The sequence below is a fragment of the Saimiri boliviensis genome, chromosome 13, assembly GCF_048565385.1.
Source record: "Saimiri boliviensis isolate mSaiBol1 chromosome 13, mSaiBol1.pri, whole genome shotgun sequence".
Classification (NCBI taxonomy): domain Eukaryota; kingdom Metazoa; phylum Chordata; class Mammalia; order Primates; family Cebidae; genus Saimiri; species Saimiri boliviensis.
In genome coordinates, this window is record NC_133461.1 from 110,916,189 (window position 1) to 110,936,127 (window position 19,939).

General features: G+C 38.3%; 1 protein-coding gene across 3 annotated transcripts in view; it reads left to right on the forward strand.

The window, feature by feature from the left end:
- CSMD1 (CUB and Sushi multiple domains 1) overlaps window positions 1–19,939 on the forward strand; it is a 2,098,967-nt gene that overhangs the window by 1,729,826 nt on the left and 349,202 nt on the right. For all 3 annotated transcript variants that reach the window (XM_003940706.3, XM_074384178.1, XM_074384179.1), the window contains one exon: window positions 17,730–17,921. In XM_003940706.3, coding sequence (XP_003940755.2) covers window positions 17,730–17,921 — 192 coding nt within the window. The remainder of the gene's footprint in view (window positions 1–17,729; window positions 17,922–19,939) is intronic.

Here is a 19,939-nt window from a genome sequence, read left to right on the forward strand (position 1 = left end):
TATTGGGGTAGAGGTGGTATTTGGTTATATGATGAAGTTCTTCGGCGGTGATTTGTGAGATTTTGGTACACCCATCACCAGAGCCATACACATTGTACCATATTTGTTATCTTTATCATGGGAATGTAAGTTTCTACTTCTCTGAGATAAATGCCCAAGAATGCAATTGTGAAACTGAATGTTTCACTTGTAACTGCCAAATAATTTTCCAGAATGGCTGTACAATTGTATTCTCACCAGCAATGCATACGTGATTCTGTTTGTCTGCCTCCTAAGCAACATTTGATATTTCTTCATACATGACATAAAATTTTCTATATTATTTACATCATCTAGAAAATATATATAGTATAAATTTTAATTTTAGCTGTGCTCCTAAATATGTGGTGATATCTCTGTATTTATTTGCCTAATGACTACTAATTTTGAGCATCTTTTCATGTTTTTTATTTCTCATATGTCTTTCCTGTGCAGTGAAATGTTGCTTTTTCTTTTCTCGTGCCTTTGCCCATTTTCTGATGGGATTTTATTTTTCGTTACTTTTGAGTCTGAGCATTCCTTATATATTTAAGACACATTCCTTTGTCAGATATGTGGCTCTCCAGCATTTTCTCCCAGTCTGTAGCTTGTCTTTTTATCCTCTTTGCAGGCTCTTTTTTCTTTTTTAGAGCAAAAGCTTTTCTGTGTTGATGAAGTCTCATTGATCAGTTTTGGATTTTATGGATTGAGCTTCTGCTGTCACGTCGAATACCTCCTTGCCTAGCCCTAAATCAGGAAGATTTTCTTCTTTGTATTTTTTGTAAAGTTTTACAGTTTTACTTCCTTTAAATAAAGCCGTAGTTTGAGTTTGGTTGAGGTTTTCATTTTCTGTTTTGTTTTGTGTAATACTCCAGAACCATGTATTACTTTGGAAAAATACAAAGAAAGAGAGTTTGCCAAAAGCATTTCTTTCCCTAAGTGCTGGAGCCCTCCTCAGCTTCTCTTCTCCGTGAACTCTGTCTGTAGTTACTGAAGCACTCTGACATTTTCAGAAATGAAAGGAGGAATGATTGTGCTTAATTAGGTGGAAGTTTCTTTTATCCAGGCCACTTTCTGTCTGCCGGAGTCTGGGCTGAGTTGATGCACCCCAATGGGGGTGTAGGGTGTACTCATTCCGGGTGCTTTGAGTTCAATTCAGGGTGGGAACCCTGATAATAAAGCCCTTTTTTAGTTTTCTTAACTGAAAAACATGAGAATTAATGGGAAACAACAAGGTAAGGAAAATGCCATGTAAATGCAAAGAAAAATGCCATATAAATGCAAAAAAAAAAAAAAAAACCCATAATTATTGTTCTGTACCAGGGAGGACCAACCCTTCTCCCCAAAGAGCCAGAGAGTAGCTGTTTCAGTCTTTGCAGGCCCCGTGGTCTCCAAGGTAGTTCCTCAGCTCTGTGGCTGTGTAGCCCACAGGCAGCCACAGACAACGCATGCCTAAGTGGTCAGGACTGCATTCCAATAGGATATTGTTTATGAAGACTGAAATTTGAATTTCATGTGACATAAACTAATATTCTTATTTTGATATGTTTTAGCCATTTAAAAATTTAAAACCATTCTTAACTTCCAAGCTACAATAACTAGCTGGTGGGCCAGATTTGACTCCCAGTATATAGTTTGTCAACTTCTGTTTTAGACCTTTGAGTGCAAAATCAGTTCGTGAGTGTTGTAATATTTGCGTCAGACTCATCAGTTTAGTAAATTTCAGCATGGAGTAGAAACTCCAGCATTTCACCTCTATATACATTGAAATCTCAAGTAGGAATTTGTGATGTCGAATGAGAAAAGATGAATCATGTTTAACTTAACTGATCATTGTAATGTAGTTGTAATCTCATTTTAAATAAAATAACCTACCCCTTACAGACAAAAAAAAAAAACTAATATCAAATTGAAAAGTTCAATTCTTTTTTTTTTTTTTTTTTTGATACAGAGTTTCACTGTATCACCCAGGCTGGAGTGCAGTGGGACAATCTCAGCTCAGTGTAACCTGCGCGCCCCCCACCCTCCACAGGTTAAAATGATTCTCCTGCCTCAGCCTCCTGAGTAGCTAGGATTATAGCACCTGCCACCATGCCTGGCTAGTTTTTGTATTTTTAGTAGAGAAGGGTTTTCAACATCATGGCCAGGCTGGTCTTGAACTCCTGACCTCTTGATTCACCCGCCTTGGTCTCCCGAAGTGCTGGAATTAAAGGTGTCAGCCAACGCACCCAGCCTGAAAAGTCCAGTTCTTTTGAATACTGAAAAATGATACACATGGTGTCTGTTCATTCTTTCATTCATTGACTCATTCATTTAGGCCGCCAGGATTACTGAGTGTCTTTAAACATACCAGCCTCTATGCCGAAAACTAAGCACATTTGAGTGAATGAAGTCAAGATTCCTGCTTTGCAGAGCTCACATGCTAACTAGAAATCAATGAGTTTACAAAGAAACTCATAAATGCACACGTCTTCTATTCTTTAATCAGGTTATTATATTTTAAAATACCTTTTAGATTATTTAGATGTCTTTGTTAATACCTAGCATTTAAGTCCATACTAATAAGAATGTTTTCAGCTCCATGTGGCACTAGCACATGGAATAACAGTTAGCCTTGTCATAAAAGCAGCAGTTAACACAAAGTTAATACTTTGTGTACTAGCAGCAGGTGCCCATGGCTTCCCTAGAGCTCCAGAGTGCCTTTGTGCCTAACCTAGATTCATCACCCAGCTATTAAGCCTAGTACCCATTAGTTATTTTTCCTGGCCCTCCCCGGCTTCTCACGTTCCACCCTCCAGGAGCCCCCAGTTCTGCTATTTTCCTCTGTGTGCCTTTGTGTTCTCATCGTTTAGCTCCCAGATATAAATGAAAACATGCAGTATTTGGTTTTCCGTTCCTGCATTAGTTTGCTAAGAATAATAGCCTCAAGCTATATCCATGTCCTTGCAATGGACATAATCTCATTCTTTTTATGTCTGCATAGTATTCCATGGTGTATATGTGCCACATTTTCTTTCTGTCTGTCATTGACAGGCATTTAGGTAGAGTCCATGTCTTTGCCATGGTGAATTTGGCTGCAATGGACATACGAATGTATGTGTCTTTATAATAGGTTGATTAGATTTGTTTGGGCGCGTACCCAGTAATGGGATTGCCGGGTCCAATGATATTTCTGTCTAGGTCTTTAAGGAATCGCCACACTGTCTTCCATATTGGTTGAAGTAATTTAAACTTCCACCAACAGCATATAAGTGTTCCTTTCTCTCCACAACCTCATCAGGATCTTTTATATCTTGGCTTTTTAATAATAGCCATTCGGACTGCTGTGAGATGGCATCTCATTTTGGTTTTAATTTGCACTTCTCTAGTGATCAGTGATGGTGAGCTTTTGTTGACCCGATTTTTGGTAACATGTATGTCTTCTTTTAAAAAGTGCCTGTTCATGTCCTTTACCCATGTTTTAATGGGGTTATTTTTTCTCATCTTGTAAATTTGCCTAACTTCTTTATAGGTGCTGTATATGAGACGTTTTCCAGATGCGTAGGTTGTAAAACTGTCTTCCCTTTATGTAGGTTGTCTGTTTACTGTGTTCGTCCTCATATCCTGTCTTCCATATCCCACATGCAGCCCATCCAGAGACCTTATTGGACATACCTTTAACATCTGTGAGCATGAGGCCCTGTCTCTCCACTCCACAGCACCTCCACATCTGAGTGTCCCCCATCTCCTGCCTTGCCCCTACAGTAACCTCCTAACTGGTCTCACTGCCTTTGCAGTGTCCCTCCATGGTCTGTCCTGGACACAGCAGCTACACTAATTCTTTAAAATAAAAGCTCCATGCCCTTGTAACATGTTCAGAACCCAGCAATGGCATCTGGATCATGGAGTCACCCCAAGTTCCTTGCAGCTGCCTGCTGTTTTCCCCTTACCTGGGCCACCGAGTGCCCTCACATCTCCCTTGTAAGCCTCATCACCCACCCCGTTCTCAGCTCCAGCCCCAGGAATGTCCATGCTTCTCCAGCAAGGCACTGGGCCCACAATTTAGAGTCTTCGATAGCAATTTCAGTTCTTCTTCTCGGTAGCCTTGGCCCCAGGTACCCACATGGCTGATTGCATGTCTGTCTTAAAATAGGTGTCATCATCTCAAGGAATCTTCCATGACCAACCTGCCTAAAATCACCACCAGCTACCCCGCAATACTCTCAACACCATGGACACTGCTCTGCCTTCTTTTTCACAAGGCACTGTCACTGTCTATATATTTCATTTTTTACTGGGTTTTATTTTGTATTGTTATCTCCTCCCATCAGAATCTAAGCTCCACAAGGATCCTGATTTGTTGATTGATGTGTCTCAATTGCCTAAAACATTATCTGACACAAAATAGACACTGAGAAGCTTTTTTTTTGTTGTTTTTTGAGATGAAGTTTTGCTCTTGTTGCCCAGGCTGGAGTGTGGTGTTGACATTTTGGCTCACTGCAACCTCTGCCTCCCGGCTCCAAGTGATTCTCTTGCCTCAACCTCCTGAGTAGCTGATATTACAGGCATGTACTACCATACCCAACAAATTTTTGTATTTTAAATAGAGACAGGGTTTCACCATGTTGGCTAGGCTGGTCTCAAACTCCTGACCTCAAGTCATCCAAACTCTTGGCCTCTCAAACTGCTGGGATTACAGGTGTGAGCCACCATGCCTGGCCCTCAGAAGTATTTTTGAATGAAGGAATAAATGAATGAATAATAATGCAAATTCTCCTACAAATATTTCATTATCTTTTATCAGTTTACTGTGTTTTAGATAATGTGACATTTTGTTAGTTAACATTCTATTTTTGCATTTGTGACCTTTTTTGGCCAAGAGTTGAAAAATCTCATAACATAACTTCCTTGGAAAGAAAAAATTAAAATAAGAATCCTGTGACTCACAATGTTCTTACAAGAAAAGATGCCTTTGGTTAAATAACATACACAAGGTGTCCCTTTCCTGAGTGAGGAACTTAAACATGCAGCCATCTAAGGCAGCTTCTCTGGGTGTGGACAGGGATATGGGTGGCTGCTGGACTGAGCTCTTAAAGTGTGGGTGTGCTTGCAAGACACACACATTGGAGGTGGGATTCAGGGTCGAAAGCAAGAAAGAGCCAGTGTTGTGAGTTCATTTCTCAGTAGACATAAAAGAAAAAGGGCAAGATTATAGCTTTTTTAGTGGATGCAATAAATCCTAAAGGAGATGTCTTTTATCTACAAATATGGTATCTAGATCTGGAAGGAGCACTAAACAGTTAGGAGGAGGGGACAGTGAACATATTTCAGGGTGGCTACATCATACTGCATTGGGACAGTGTCTTCCTATTGCCATTGCTCCACCAGTTGTGGTTTTCTTTTTCTTTCTTTCTTTCTTTTTTTTTTTTTTTTTTTGAGATAGAGACTCACTCTGTTACCCGAGCTGTAGTGCAATGCCACGATCTCAGCTCACTCCAACCTCTGCATCCCAGGTTCAAGTGATTCTCCTCCCTCAGCCTCCTGCATAGCTGGGATTACAGGTGCCACCACCATGCCCAGCTAATTTTTGTATTTTTAGTAGAGATGAGGTTTCACCATGTTGGCCAGGATGGTCTCGAACTCGGGTGGTATGTCTACCTTGACCTCTCAAAGTGCCAAGATTACAGGCGTGAGCCACCGTGCCCAGCCTAGTCTTTCTTTTCTATAAAAATGTGTACTTGGTCACGTGCAGCCTGCTCTGTAACATGCTACCTTTTATAATAACCTACATTTTGCATACACTCTTCATTGGTTTTTAACCTGCCGTGCAAAATATAATAATTTTGTACTTGACATTTATTGCATGTCTGTAATTTAGTTGGCTCTGCAATAACATTTTTGATCCATTTCTGAACATTTCATAGAAACACAGTGCCATGAGCCATTTACAAAATAAAGATCATTAAATTGCAAACAAAGTTTTCTTTAATGAAATGTAGATAAGGAAATTGATTAGATTTTTTAAAAATGGAAATAAGCACCACATTCTCTTCCAGCTTCTTGGAGCTCATTGTAAATGTCTTATTATTTCTATTTCAATCGAAGTTTACATTACATGTTTTAAGTTAATATATTAATGTTTTAATTATGTGTTTACTTTATATCTCCTCTGTGTGTGTGTGTGTGTGTGTGTGTGTGTGTGTGTGTGTGTTTGTATTTATGTGATTGTAAACTTTTTTTCTTGAGACTTGATTATTTGAGTTACTTGTTTTTTTCTTAAATCTCATAGACTGGGTGCAGTGGTTTACAACTGTAATCCCAGCACTTTTGAATGGGTAGGTGGGCAGATCACCTGAGATCAGGAGTTCAAGGCCATCCTGGCCAACATAGCAAAATGCTGTATCTTCTAGAAATTCAAAAATTAGCTGGGCATGGCTGCATGTTCCTGTAATCTGACCTACCTGGGAGGCTGAGGCAGGCGAATCACTTGGACCTGGGAGGCGGAAGTTGCAATGATCCCACTGCACTCCAGCCCGGGTGAAGAGTCACCAAAAAAAACAAAACAAAACAAAACAAAAAAATAAATAAGGGAAAAAGGAAAAGAAAATAAAAGGCCAGCCACGGTGGCTCATGCCTATAATCCTTATCCCAAGGAGGGTTTGGATTTGGGAGGCTGAGGTGGGTGGATCATAAGGTCAGGAGTTCAAGAGCAGCCTGGCCAAGATGGTGAAACCCTTTCTCTACTAAAAATAATATATATACACAAGAATTAGTTGGGTGTGGTGATGGGTGCTTGTAATCCCAGCTACTTAGGAGGCAAAGGCAGAGAATTACTTGAAACCAGGAAGTGGAGGGGCAGTGATCCGAGATCACACCACTGCACTCAAGCTTAGGCGACAGAGTGAGACTCCATCTCAAAAAAAAAAAAAAAAAAAAAAAAAAAAGAGAGAGAGAGAGAGAAAGAGAGAGAGAGAGTGAGCATGTGGGTGAACAGAGGCTAGAAGAGTGTAATATGTGAGAGTGTGACTGAGGAACTGGCTTCTTGGGGGAGAAGCTGGCATTTGAGGGCAACCCAAATAAGTTTTGCAAAAACCAGAAAAAGGAGCAGCATTTCAGGGAACGGTGTAGTCAGTGACAAGCCACAGTGTGAGGAGTGAGATCATGGATTTCAAAGAAGAATGGGGCAGCTGGTGTGGGTGAGGCACAGTGCATGTGAGGCAGGCAGGAGGCAGGCAGGACTCTGATCCCACGGGACCGCGACATCCAGTTGTGAAGCTGGAATGAAGGGAATTCACTCAAGGGTTTTAATAGAGAAGCGACAGGAACTTACTTGCATTCTTAGCAGATCCTCTTAGATGCAGTGCAGAGAATGGATTGCCCTGGGGATAGACAAGAGGGCAATTCTGGCAAGTGTGTTGGGGAAAATAAACAGTTAAAACCTAAACTTCTCCATACCCAGAGAAACCTCTCCACAAAAGTCAAAGAGAAATAGCTAAAAACACTGTTATTGTTGAATAAGTTTTCAACCAGAATGTGATTCATGTCACAGGCAATCTGCTGAGAAATTGCATAGAAAGAAAGAAATCTCATCCGTTTTCCAGCAGATAAATCTCATTACAGACTTTTTCTCAAGGGTAACAGTAACTAGTCCTCTAGCAAGAGGGCTTGACAGTACCCTCTGTCAACACATAGTTCATCCTAGATCCACCCAGAAATTGGGGTGATCATCTGTGGGAACTGTGGTTTTACATAAAGGAAAAATACACTTTGCACATCCTTATGAAAGAAGGTAGTTTTGCAACTTGGAGTCAGGTGCCTGCAGAAGATATTAGGTTCCTGTTGTTTCCTGGAAGGCGTAGGCAGGGGTGCTCCCTGCCTCGATGATGCATTTCAAAGAGATGGCCTCAGGTCCGAAGGAAAGACCTTCCTAGATCTTGAAGCTGGCAGGAGACTTATTTAGCTTTTGTTAACATCCACATACGTTTCAAAGAAACAGAGAAGGTACTTCCACTTGTAGATTTTCTAAAGAAAATGCTCTAAGAAAGGGAGGGAGAGAAGTCTGGTCCCTTACCTCCTGCAGGGAGAATTCAGCCTCTCACTTTTGTTTTGCAAATGCCCTCACCCTTGCTCCTGGTGACTGGGACCCTTGTAAGGGAAGGAACTGCAGGTGCTTCTCAGAGCAACAGAAGGTGCCCTGGAGTGAAGGTTTGCTGTGGACAGGGAAGACCATGAGGACAGACACTAAGGTTTTGATTTGAGCAACTTGGAAGTCAGAGGTGCTATTTACAGAGAGAGAAAAATAGTAAATACAGATTCGATACATGCAGAAATTAATGAAATTCATAATCTGCTTCACAAACTCACAATGCTATGTCCGCTTTCCTGAATAGCTCACCTTCTTAAACACCTTTCTGCCCTTTCAAGCACCAAATTCAGAATCTCCCTCTTGAGGAATCCCAGCCTTCCTTGGAAATAGCCAAGAAATAAGGCTTCATAATTACCTATTCCCAAAGGGAGTCAGTTTTACTTCTCAGTGCCCTTGGGGTGGGGACTGGGCTGAGAGTCAGGTCCTTCCACATCTGCACTGCTTGCTGCCAAGTAACATCCCCGCTGAAGACAGGCCCGGCACCCATCTGTGACTCTGATGCTTTGAGGGTGTGCAGGAACTGGATTTCCAGGTACTACTTTATATCTTTCCCATCCCACCCTCGTTTCTAGGATAGCATTCACTCCTCCATTCACCCTCCTGGGTCCTAAATGGCTCAGATCCTCAGCTACATTCAGGACTGAATCAAAGCCGCCCCAAAATGTTTCAGCCCTGGCTATCCTGCCTCGGTTCAACTTGTGTCTGTGATTTCCCCTTTGAAGAGCTGGTGTCTACAATGACCTAGATTAGAGGCGACCCCGATGGATTTCCGGTATAAAATCTGGTGCACCCCAGCTGGGACCCTATTCCCTTCTCCCTCAAAAGTCTACTTGGGCTAACTAACCTTACTCCACCTTGCCATTAAGAAGGGATCATCTCTTTTGTTAAACAAAAGAGGATCCCTCCCCAGGGGAATGGGGTAGGGCACACCCTTCATCTGCCTAACTAAGAGGACCTCCAGAGTGACTGCCTGATTCCTAAATTGCATCAGCCTGACTCCAGTGCAGGTAAACGGGGAGCCTCACAGGCTACCGCCCGCCCCTCCAAATAAAAGGAAAAGAAAGAATAACAAAGGTTTCACCAGCCCCACAGTAACATCTCTGCTTAGCAAGTATCCAACTGTACTTTATAAACTTCATTTCAAACCATATAGCTTTCCTTCTTGTGTTGAACAACAGAGGTTCTGTGTAATGTGCAGGCTGTGATCTGAGTATTAGATGCGACTGTGTCTGTATATTGGTGTGGCTTTGTGTATTTTTCTATAGACATGAGAAGCATTTTATCTATTGAGGTATGCAGGGATGTTTTAAATGATAAAGGTATACTAAGCAAATGTACTTCCATGAACTAATACCTCAGTCAGCAAATAGAATTTTAAATTATGTTTAAAAAACATGTAAGTAGGAGTTTATGCGTTTAATAGAATGTGACCCCAACTTTGTTTTAGCAAACTAGGAAAAACAACTTTGCATATACATATAAATTTAATTAATGTTTATGATAAATGTAATTATTATATTTAAATTAATAAATTATAAATATTTATGTAAATACACAAGTAATATATTTTATAAATAATTATATTTCTTATATATTATATTTATATATCATAAAATATATAAATATATCATTAAATATATTTGTATGCAAGCTTATATATGTAATATATGAATATTATATATTTATAATATATAAAATTATATATTTATATGGAAAATTGTATTATATATAATACAACTATATAACATAAATATATGTTTGTATATTGCATATTATATATATTTATATGTAAGAGGAACACAAGTGTATATAAAAAGCACAAGTATATATAGATACATATTATGTATTATATATAACACAGTATTTATATATAATATCGATAACAAGTGTATACACACACACACACGTAAAATAAATAACACAAGTGTATATCCCGTAGTGTCCCCACCATCAAAATGACTTTATCTAGTTGGAGAAAGATAGGGGTCATTGCAGCATCCATTCAGCAGTGCAGTAGCCACACACTGTAATTCCTGCTGCTGGAAACAGAGTCAGACCTGCTGCTGTTTTCTGAGGCGCAGCGCAGGTTCAGTGGGATGGTTCTGGATGCAGCCTGGAAGGTAGCAGAGATGTCCCCTTAGAGGCCACTGTGATGGTGGAAAGTGCCTCTGTGACTTGAGATTTTCCAGGGAACCCTCTGCGAAACTGAAAAACCCGGCACTCATCATCTCAGGAGCAGCACTGCCTTTTTCTGTAGTCACCAAGGGATAAGGCTGATATAACTGAATAAACATATATATATATTTTATGGCAATAAACTAGAAATCTTCAGAGTCACCAGAAAATCCAATTTGCAGAAAAGATATTTAAGAGAAAAATAAGTAAAGTGTATGATGTGGGACATAAAAGAATACAGCCACGGAAGAGTAATGGTAACATGCTCTGCCAGTCACTTTGTGATGAGCCTGAGATGCAAAAGCAATTTCTGCCCCTGATGGAATGTCCTTGGGTGGGGGCTTTTGTATTTGTCTGGAATAAGCTTTCTTGCCTTTACCAGAAAACATCTTTCCAACATTCATAACTCGAGGAAATTAAAATGAAATTTATTTCAAAGACGCAACTGATGGATTTTGCACTACATTGTTTATAATTATTTCTTTTCTCCTTTCCCAAGCCTTCTTAGGCCTTTTTTAGTCCAATCTGGCTAGCGCTAGGAATTGTTAATCTTTATTTCCTAATTCTACATACAAAATGTAAGGGTTGAGGGTTCATTTAAATTTAAGTAAGCCTTAGTAGTTGGTTTACGGCAATTCAGATAACTTTTGAAAACATACAAGCAGAAATATACATTAGCTCTAACTGCATATATAACTATTTTATTAAAACATATTTTCCAAAAAATATATATTTTCTTATAACTGGCATAAACTTTAGCTAATTATATAGATGCAGTGTTTCTGTTTATTAGACAACATGAACTTCACAAGTATGAAACTTTTAATTGCATGCTGTGTTTCTATTATCTATAGATACTCCAAATAAAAATTGGGTTGAGAACTACAAAAGGTACTTTCAAAAATGAATAGGATGTTATGCCATTAAAGGACTAGTTCAAGCCAGTGTTTCTACTGATATTCTGTGGACTTTTATTTGGAAAGATTTTAAGAGATTTTCTAGGAAAACTGTGCTGTATGATTACAATTTAGGATACGCTGGATTAAATAATGATTTTTAAAAGTTTTTTACTGTAGTACAACTCTGAGCCTTTAATCCCTAATGTTCAATGGAAATCTCTAAGAGGAAACTGGAGTGCACAGTATTTGCTGATCTTATTTGACCAGATCCTAATAACTCCCAGAAAAGTGTTCAACATGGCAGTTATTTTTGCAAGGCTGATACATCTGTTGAAATTCTTATCCATGTACAAAACCTGTGCACCTTTGTGTAAAACTTTCTTAGTAGTGGATATTATATATCTTTTCATTTAATAAATATTAAATAAGAATTTGAGAATAAGAAATACAAAACATCTTGGTTTTAAAAATCATACTGTCATGCCTGATGTTCTTGGCTCACCTCCTAAAATTTTATTTTGAAATTCTTGTACTATTATATAACATTCCTTCCATTATACAAATGTTGCCACATTTACTATGGCTTTCACTTTGTGACAATTATTTTAATACTATACACTTATTGTCAATGTTTTTAACTGTGTAAACTGTGACAGAAATTATCACTTGGAAATGAATACTTAATTATACGTGGGACCACTTGCTTGAGGAAAGGAAGTATTTTCCTTTGAAGATGGGAAATTCAGTCTGGTGAACAAGATTGTACATGTACAGTAGGATTTGCTTAGGATTATTTTCTGAAACCCAAAGAAATCTTAGCAACAGTTAATCATAGGTTGATCATAGATTCTATAGAAATGTTACTCAACGAGTAAATTCCAAAGTTGATGTAAAATGCTGGTTCCAGAAAGGTACCCCTTTGGTATCAAGATTATGGCCAATTGCCTTGTGATTCTAGTGATTGGATTCTATGATTACTGTTCTATATTAGAATAATGAATCGCTTATGGGTGAGACCTTCATGACTTTTTTTAAAAAAATTATTATTATTATTATTATTATTATTATTATTATTATACTTTAAGTCCTGGGATCCATGTGCAGAATGTGCAGGTTTGTTACATATGTATACATGTGCCATGGTGGTTCGCTGCACCCATCAACACGTCATCTACATTAGGTATTTCTCCTAATGCTGATGCTCTCTCTCCTCTTAACCCCCCCACCCCTAGATAGGCCTCACTGTGTGATGTTCCCCTCCCTGTGTCCATGTGTTCTCATTGTTCAACTTCTACTTACTAGTGAGAGCATGTGGTGTTTGGTTTTTCTCTTCCTGTGTTAATTTACTGAGAATGATGCTTTCCAGCCTCATCGATGTCCCTGCAAAGACATGAATTTATCCTTTTTTATGGCTGCATAGTATTCCGTGATGTATATGTGCCACATTGTATTTATCCAGTCTATCACTGATGGGCCTTTGGGTTCTTCCAAGTCTTTGTCATTGTGATCAGTGCTGTAGACCTTCATGACTTTCTAATTGTAAGTGTTGCCTCTTCGAGTCTATACTGTCACCCTCTGCTCTCCCGGGCTTCTCTTGGAGTAACATGCTTGGATTTCATCGTCTTTCAGTCATTGCAGCTGCTGGGAGGAGAGTGGGAGAGTGCAGCAATGTCCTTCAGGTTACTCTGATTGGTATGCCCTGCTCTCTTTCCATTGAAAATCCTACTCTAAGGCCAGGCGCGGTGGCTCAAGCCTGTAATCCCAGCACTTTGGGAGGCCGAGGTGGGTGGATCACAAGGTCGAGAGATCGAGACCAACCTGGTCAACATGGTGAAACCCCGTCTCTACTAAATATACAAAAAATTAGATGGGCATGGTGGCGCGTGCCTATAATCCCAGCTACTCAGGAGGCTGAGGCAGGAGAATTGCCCGAACCCAGGAGGCGGAGGTTGCGGTGAGCCGAGATCACGCCGTTGCACTCCAGCCTGGGTAACAAGAGCAAAACTCCGTCACAAAAAAAAAAAAAGAAAAAAAAAAAGAAAAAGAAAATCCTACTCTGAAACCAGGTACTCTCTTCTTCATCTCCACTGAGAATCCCATTTTCAAGTGAGATTCCCAAGGTCAAAACATGAATAATGATAACAATAGTGATAATGATGAGAAGCATGATGTGTCGGGCATCATGGTCAGTGTTTAAGAAATAATTGGGTTGAGAGGCTTTAGTTTGCAGTATTATAGGAAGGACTCTGAAAATTTATATGTTGGAAATCTGGTAAAAGTACTGGATAAAATTGGTTTTGGATTTTCAAATCGTGTCATTGAACTTGTAAGAAAATAAGGAATTATCAGAGTCCCCCAGATGATGTGAAATGCAGAAGTGCAGAGAGATTGTGAAGCTTGGAAGCTAGCCCTGCCCTGATCATCTGTGCTGATCCCTGTGATGTGTAGCTTCCACTCTGAGAGTCTCTTGGCTCAGGGAATAGAAAGCCAATTTAAGGTCTTTCTGATGTTGAAAATATAATAGGAGACCCTCATGTATAGCCAGAACACCAAAGGGTGTTCTACTTGCAGTATTGGGAGAATAGAATGTCAATGTTGACATCACTGCCAGTGGGTTTCACACTAGTCTGTAGGTGAATTTCTAGGATCTCTGGGGTCCAAAATGCCTCAAGGTGATCATTTGTTTTTGAAAAGAGGACGTTTTCTCTTCCAGGCACATCATATAATCTAATGGTTAATTTCCTCTGAATGGGTGTACCTTCAAAGCAGAATACACAGAATTACCATAGGTAAAGTTACCAGAAAGGAAGTGCAGATGTGAAAACTTGCCAACAACTTAGTTTACATGAGAAATTGGAATTCTTATCAAATTCAGACTGTAAGAATGTAAAGAATAAATAAATAAATAAATAAAAAAGAATAAAATTATGAATAGGAAACCAAATACGATGTGAACGGCCAAGGAAAAGTGAAAATAATCCAAGCCATCATCTGTCCTTACTAAACATCATTTGCAAAACACAAACAAAACAAAAATCCCACTTTAGTGCATTAGTCTGTTTTCTGCTGCTTATAACAGAATATCTGAAATTGGGTAGTTTATAAGGAAAATAAATATACTTCTCACAAATACACAGGCCGAGAAGTCCAAGGCCGAGGAACCACATCTGGCGAGGGCCCTCTTGCTGGTGGGGATTCTGGAGTCCGAGCTGTGCAGGCATCGCCTGGTAAGGGGCTGAGCATCCCAGCTCAGGTCACCCTTCTTACTATAATGCCAGCAGTTTCCCTCCTGTGATAGCCCATTAATCCATTGATTTATGATGATTAATACAATCACCTCTTAAAGTCCTCACTTCTCAATATGACCATATTGGTGATTACATTTCAACATAAGTTTTTGACAAATAGTCAAACCGTAGTATTTATGAAGTAGAAAAATAAGACCAGAATGAAATCTCTCAGTTGAAAAATATGAAAAGAAAAAATAATAAGCAAATTGGTAAATATGTTTGAAAATTTAAATAATCATCAATCTCCTATGTAAAACAGTAATAGTATTTTTAAGATTTATAAAATCAAATGAATAATTACAATGTCTAACTTAAGGTTTTTTAAAAATAACTAAAATACTGAACAGTAATGCATGTAATTCAGGAGAGAATAATAAATATTAAAGAAGAAAAGACTATTACAACTAAGTACATATTAAAATTTCTAGAAAATCTACTAAAATGAAAGTATGAGAAAATAAAAACTGACTAGGATGAAAGCAAGCAAAAAGTTAAGGAAAATGGACATACACGCAGAAAGCACAAGCTAAGATGCTCCAGAGAACTCCAAAGAGAGCAGAAACTTCAGGGAATATAAGGAGACTAAACTATCCAATTACAAGACCAATTCTGAGATTGCATTTAAAGAACAATCTAAGTGCATGCTGTTTGAAAGTGAAAATCTGAAGCATAGGAGCCCAAATCATTTGAAAGAGCAAATGTGTGCCAGCAGCATGTACAAGAATTTTCATTGCAGCATTTTATATAATGGCATAAAGAAAAATGACCCAAAGACCCATCAAGAGGAAAATGGAAAAATCATGGTACATTCATGCAATGGAAAACTATACAGCAATGAAAATGAGTAGACTAGAGCATCATGCCTAAACATAGAGGACTCCCAAAAACATAATACAAGCAAAAAAAGAAGAGAGAAAGAGAGTCACAGAACTTGCAATATATAATTCTGATTAAGCATTCAATTGTAGGAAACCGATATATGTGGCTAAAAGTGGAATGTGTACATTTATGTACACATGAAAACCAAGGGAATGATAAATATAAAATTCACAAAGTTAGTTCCCCTGAAGTGGAGGAAGAAGGTGATGTGTGGAAGGGTATATATTTCTATGTGTTGATAATATTGATGCATTGGATTTCTTAGAGTTGGTATTGTTCTCATTGTGTTATAGAGACTCGTATATATTTCAGTGCAGCATAAATCTGTTTGAGAGAAATAGTGAATGGTGAAGACTGCTTTTGGGCTCAGTTAGCTTAGAGAATAGTAAGGAGAAAGACAAGTTATCAAGTTTTCCTACTTCCTCTTCACAGCAGACTTAATAACTTAGATACTAGTCTAATACTTACTGATTTATTAGCTTTAGATAACTGTGTTTAAGTGATCATTAAGTACTAATTAAGTCTTCATGGGATTTGAATTATGTCTGACCAGCCATAGGATCCCTGGTGTCTATACCACATGACACTGTTCGGTCAACCTTTGGTCTTTTAATCAGCGCAGTTTAACAGTTTCTCTTGTCTTGAATTATTTGTTCATTGTCTTTCCTATTAGGTTAAAATTGCCTGAATAGCACAGAGCAGGTCTTATCCTTTTTTATTTCTTCTAACTTCTTATTTAAATGGATTTTATTTCATTTATCTATAGACATATGTATATGCACACACACACACACACACACACACACACACACACACATACAATTGTGCTTCAGAATTTATAAAACAAAAAGCAAAGCCTAGTCATTAAGTCTTCAAATATTAAAATGGACAAGGTGATGGTGTGTACATAGAATAATACACTAATCTCTTTTTTTGGTCTTTCATGAAACATGGTGTTGAAAACACTGACTTCGAAGGGAAAAGTCAGCTTTTAATCATCATCTCTTATGCAGTGGAGTGGAAAAGAGAACTCATTATTCTAATTGAAAGTAAAAATGAAAAAAAAATTAAGCTTTGGATTTTTCAGGAGTATCTTTCTAATTTTCAGTACAACTCACAATACACAACAGTTATAGACACTGAAGAAAACAACTCCTATTTCTTGAGGCTGCTGTATTTCTTGTGATGGTGGGATCTCCGGTGAAAGCTCTGGGCTCAAGGGAGCCTTCGGTGATTGGTTGCAGGGAGAGTTGATGGCTGCCTATGGGATGTGATTTTAGGCTTGTTATTTGCAATGCACGTTACACAGATGGCCAGAGACTGACATGACAAAGCTCCATTGTCCCCTGAAAGCACACGCAACCAGCCTGCTTTGAAGATTCTGGCCTCTACTCAACAGATTTGAGATTCTTTATATATACACAAAAAGGCAAGATATTATTTTCAGAACTTTTGGTAATATTAGGGTGGCCATATAATATATTGTTCAACTTGGAATTCTTTGGGTGAGTGAATTGGGATTCTTTTTTTTTTTTTTTTTTTTTTTTTTGAGACGGAGTTTCGCTCTTGTTACCCAGGCTGGAGTGCAATGGCACGATCTCGGCTCACCGCAACCTCCGCCTCCTGGGTTCAGGCAATTCTCCTGCCTCAGCCTCCTGAGTAGCTGGGATTACAGGCACGCGCCACCATGCCCAGCTAATTTTTTGCACCTTTAGTAGAGACGGGGTTTCACCATGTTGACCAGGATGGTCTCGATCTCTTGACCTCGTGATCCACCCGCCTCGGCCTCCCAAAGTGCTGGGATTACAGGCTTGAGCCACCGCGCCCGGCTCTCTTAATAATTTTGCCGAAGCAATGGCACCGATGGGACCTGTGGGATCCTGGGTAAAGCTCACTGGTCGTCTCCTCTGGCCTTCTGCACTTGCCATCTCAACACAGGTTAGTGGATCGCCCTTGAAGGCACAGACCTTCAAGGAATTCTTCCTGTTCTGTTTTCCTTGAGACTGGTGTACTTTAATTTATGTAACTGGCAGTATGCGTTTCATTAAAATACTGCTAAAGAGAAAATCAGTCTGTATGTATGTATTCTAAGGATAATGTAATTCTTTAAAAACCCTTGATATGTTTCATCATTGGTTTCTAGAATTTACTCAACATAAGCACAGTGAAGATGTATGTTATTAAGTGTATCGCTGGGAAAAGAAATTGTTTCCATATGTTCATGGGTAGACAAATGACTTACTGTGCCAAGGAAGAGTGCTTCAACCCACAAGAACAACGACAGCTCCAGGAGCATGGAAACCGTTTTCCATCCTGTGACCTGGCCTTCTCTTTTGTTTGCAGCGTCAGTTGCAGCCACCTGCAATGATCCAGGTATGCCTCAGAATGGCACCCGCTATGGAGACAGCAGAGAGGCGGGAGACACCGTCACATTCCAGTGTGACCCTGGATATCAGCTCCAAGGACAAGCCAAAATTACCTGTGTGCAGCTCAACAACCGGTTCTTTTGGCAACCAGATCCTCCTACTTGCATAGGTATCAGGCAACAGAACTTAGAAATTTTATATTCAGGGATGAATGCATGTTGTTGTTAAAATTGCCCCGTAAATGTATTATTTCTCCAGAAATATTTCTCAACCGTTTCTTTCATGTTCTCTGGCTCTCTCACACTACTGAAATTTTATTGTAAACCTTTAAACTTTATTTTATTAGGTGGAATAAAGGAAGTCATCCCCTTAATGCACAGTAATTGATATTTACCATATATTTCCTACCCGTAACAAATGTTATATAAACATGGATCAATCAAATTACTGCAATTTAAAATTCTAGGTGGCTCAAAATTTATAACCCTACCATTGCTATTGTGATTTTCAATATAGAAATATGCCCTTTAGCAAAACCTAGTCACAAAAAGTACTTTCTCTTTTTACATGTTTTTCTTCTTATAATAGTACATTTATAATAGAATTCTGAAAACTAGAAATTATACTGCTTGTATTAAAATGAAGATAAGAGGTTTGTTTCTACAGTTTATTAACATTTTATAGTTTGACCTTATTAAAAGGATAACAAATGATTTTTCAGACTTTGGCTTGAATAGCCACCTGAGACAATTTATTACAAATATGGTTTTATGCTAATTTACATTTTATGTAAAATAGTAATTACAGGTAGATTATCTCTTTATTCAATAAAATATTTTCCCATAAAATTCCTACTTAGAATATATCATCTTAATTTTAAAAGAAAACTCTACTGAACTTTATTATTTTAAGGAACGATCACTGTTTATTTAGTACTTCTTTATAATCTGTCTGAAAAATGTAAAATTTAATTTATGTGTGAAGAGAGCAAGTGATCATGAAATGGATAGGCCATTTTGCATAGGATGACCACGAGGGGATTTGGGGTTTGAAATGATCTTTATTGTCGTGTACACAGCAGTGGTAAAATTCTCAGTGGTCTTGGGGAGCTATGCTACAGAGCTCTTATTATGACAAACTACTTACCACAGTTTTCTGGAGATAGATGAGGTTTGATGGCTGTGCTTGTTAGCACTCTCAGCCTCATTGGGAAGTGAGCCATGTTTGTTTAATGTTGTATGCTGCATTTACTTTTCATAACGTCTGCGAGCATAGGTCACACATTTTATTCAAGCTGAGTCATCAGGAGACTTGCAAGTTTTCGGCATGTTTCTTTTTTAAAGTAGAGTGATTGCCTGTAAATGTGGCAATCATTTTAAACCAGTGGCCTATTTTTACACTGAGAAAGGGATTTTTTTTTCTTCCATTTTGCATATTTTTAGGCTCATGGAGGAATACGTTAAAACAAGAGTTAATCTCTTAAAAGTAATTTATTACTTTATGTTAATCTGAACATGTAATTACACAATTTGGCCATCTCCTAATTATTCTATAAACAAATCGATCTTTTGTTAGATCATCTCTTAGGTATTTTATTTTGACCAGCAAATAGGTAATGCAGTACTCCGCAAAAGATAAATAAATAACACTGTCTCTGCCTTGAATGTCAGCTTCAAGGACAAGCTAAAATCACTTGCAGGCAATTGAATAATCAATTATTTTGACAAGGAGACCCGCCTACATGCTGAGAAATATATAATTGGAAATAAATTAACATTATATTTTTATTATATTATAATTTTCTGTTTTCCAGGAAGGAGGTTTTTGTCCTCTGTAAGAAGCCTGCCCATTAGGGCATCATTTAATCATAATTAGCGCTCAAGTAAATTCTGTTTCAAAGATTCAAAACATTTTTAAATTTTTTTTACCTTTTTTCATGTTACCTTTTTCATATTTTATTGAAGACATTTTATAAACTATATTAAATCAAAAAGAGGAGAAAAAAGTGTTCATCTTTTACCTGCCAACAATTAGTATTAATATAAATATTTATAAATAATTTCATAATTATGTATATAGAATCTATTTTAAAATATTACAGGCTGAACGTGGTAGCTCACACTTGTAATCCCAACACTTTAGGAGACCAAGGCAGGCGGATCACTTGAGGTCAGGAGTTCAAGACCA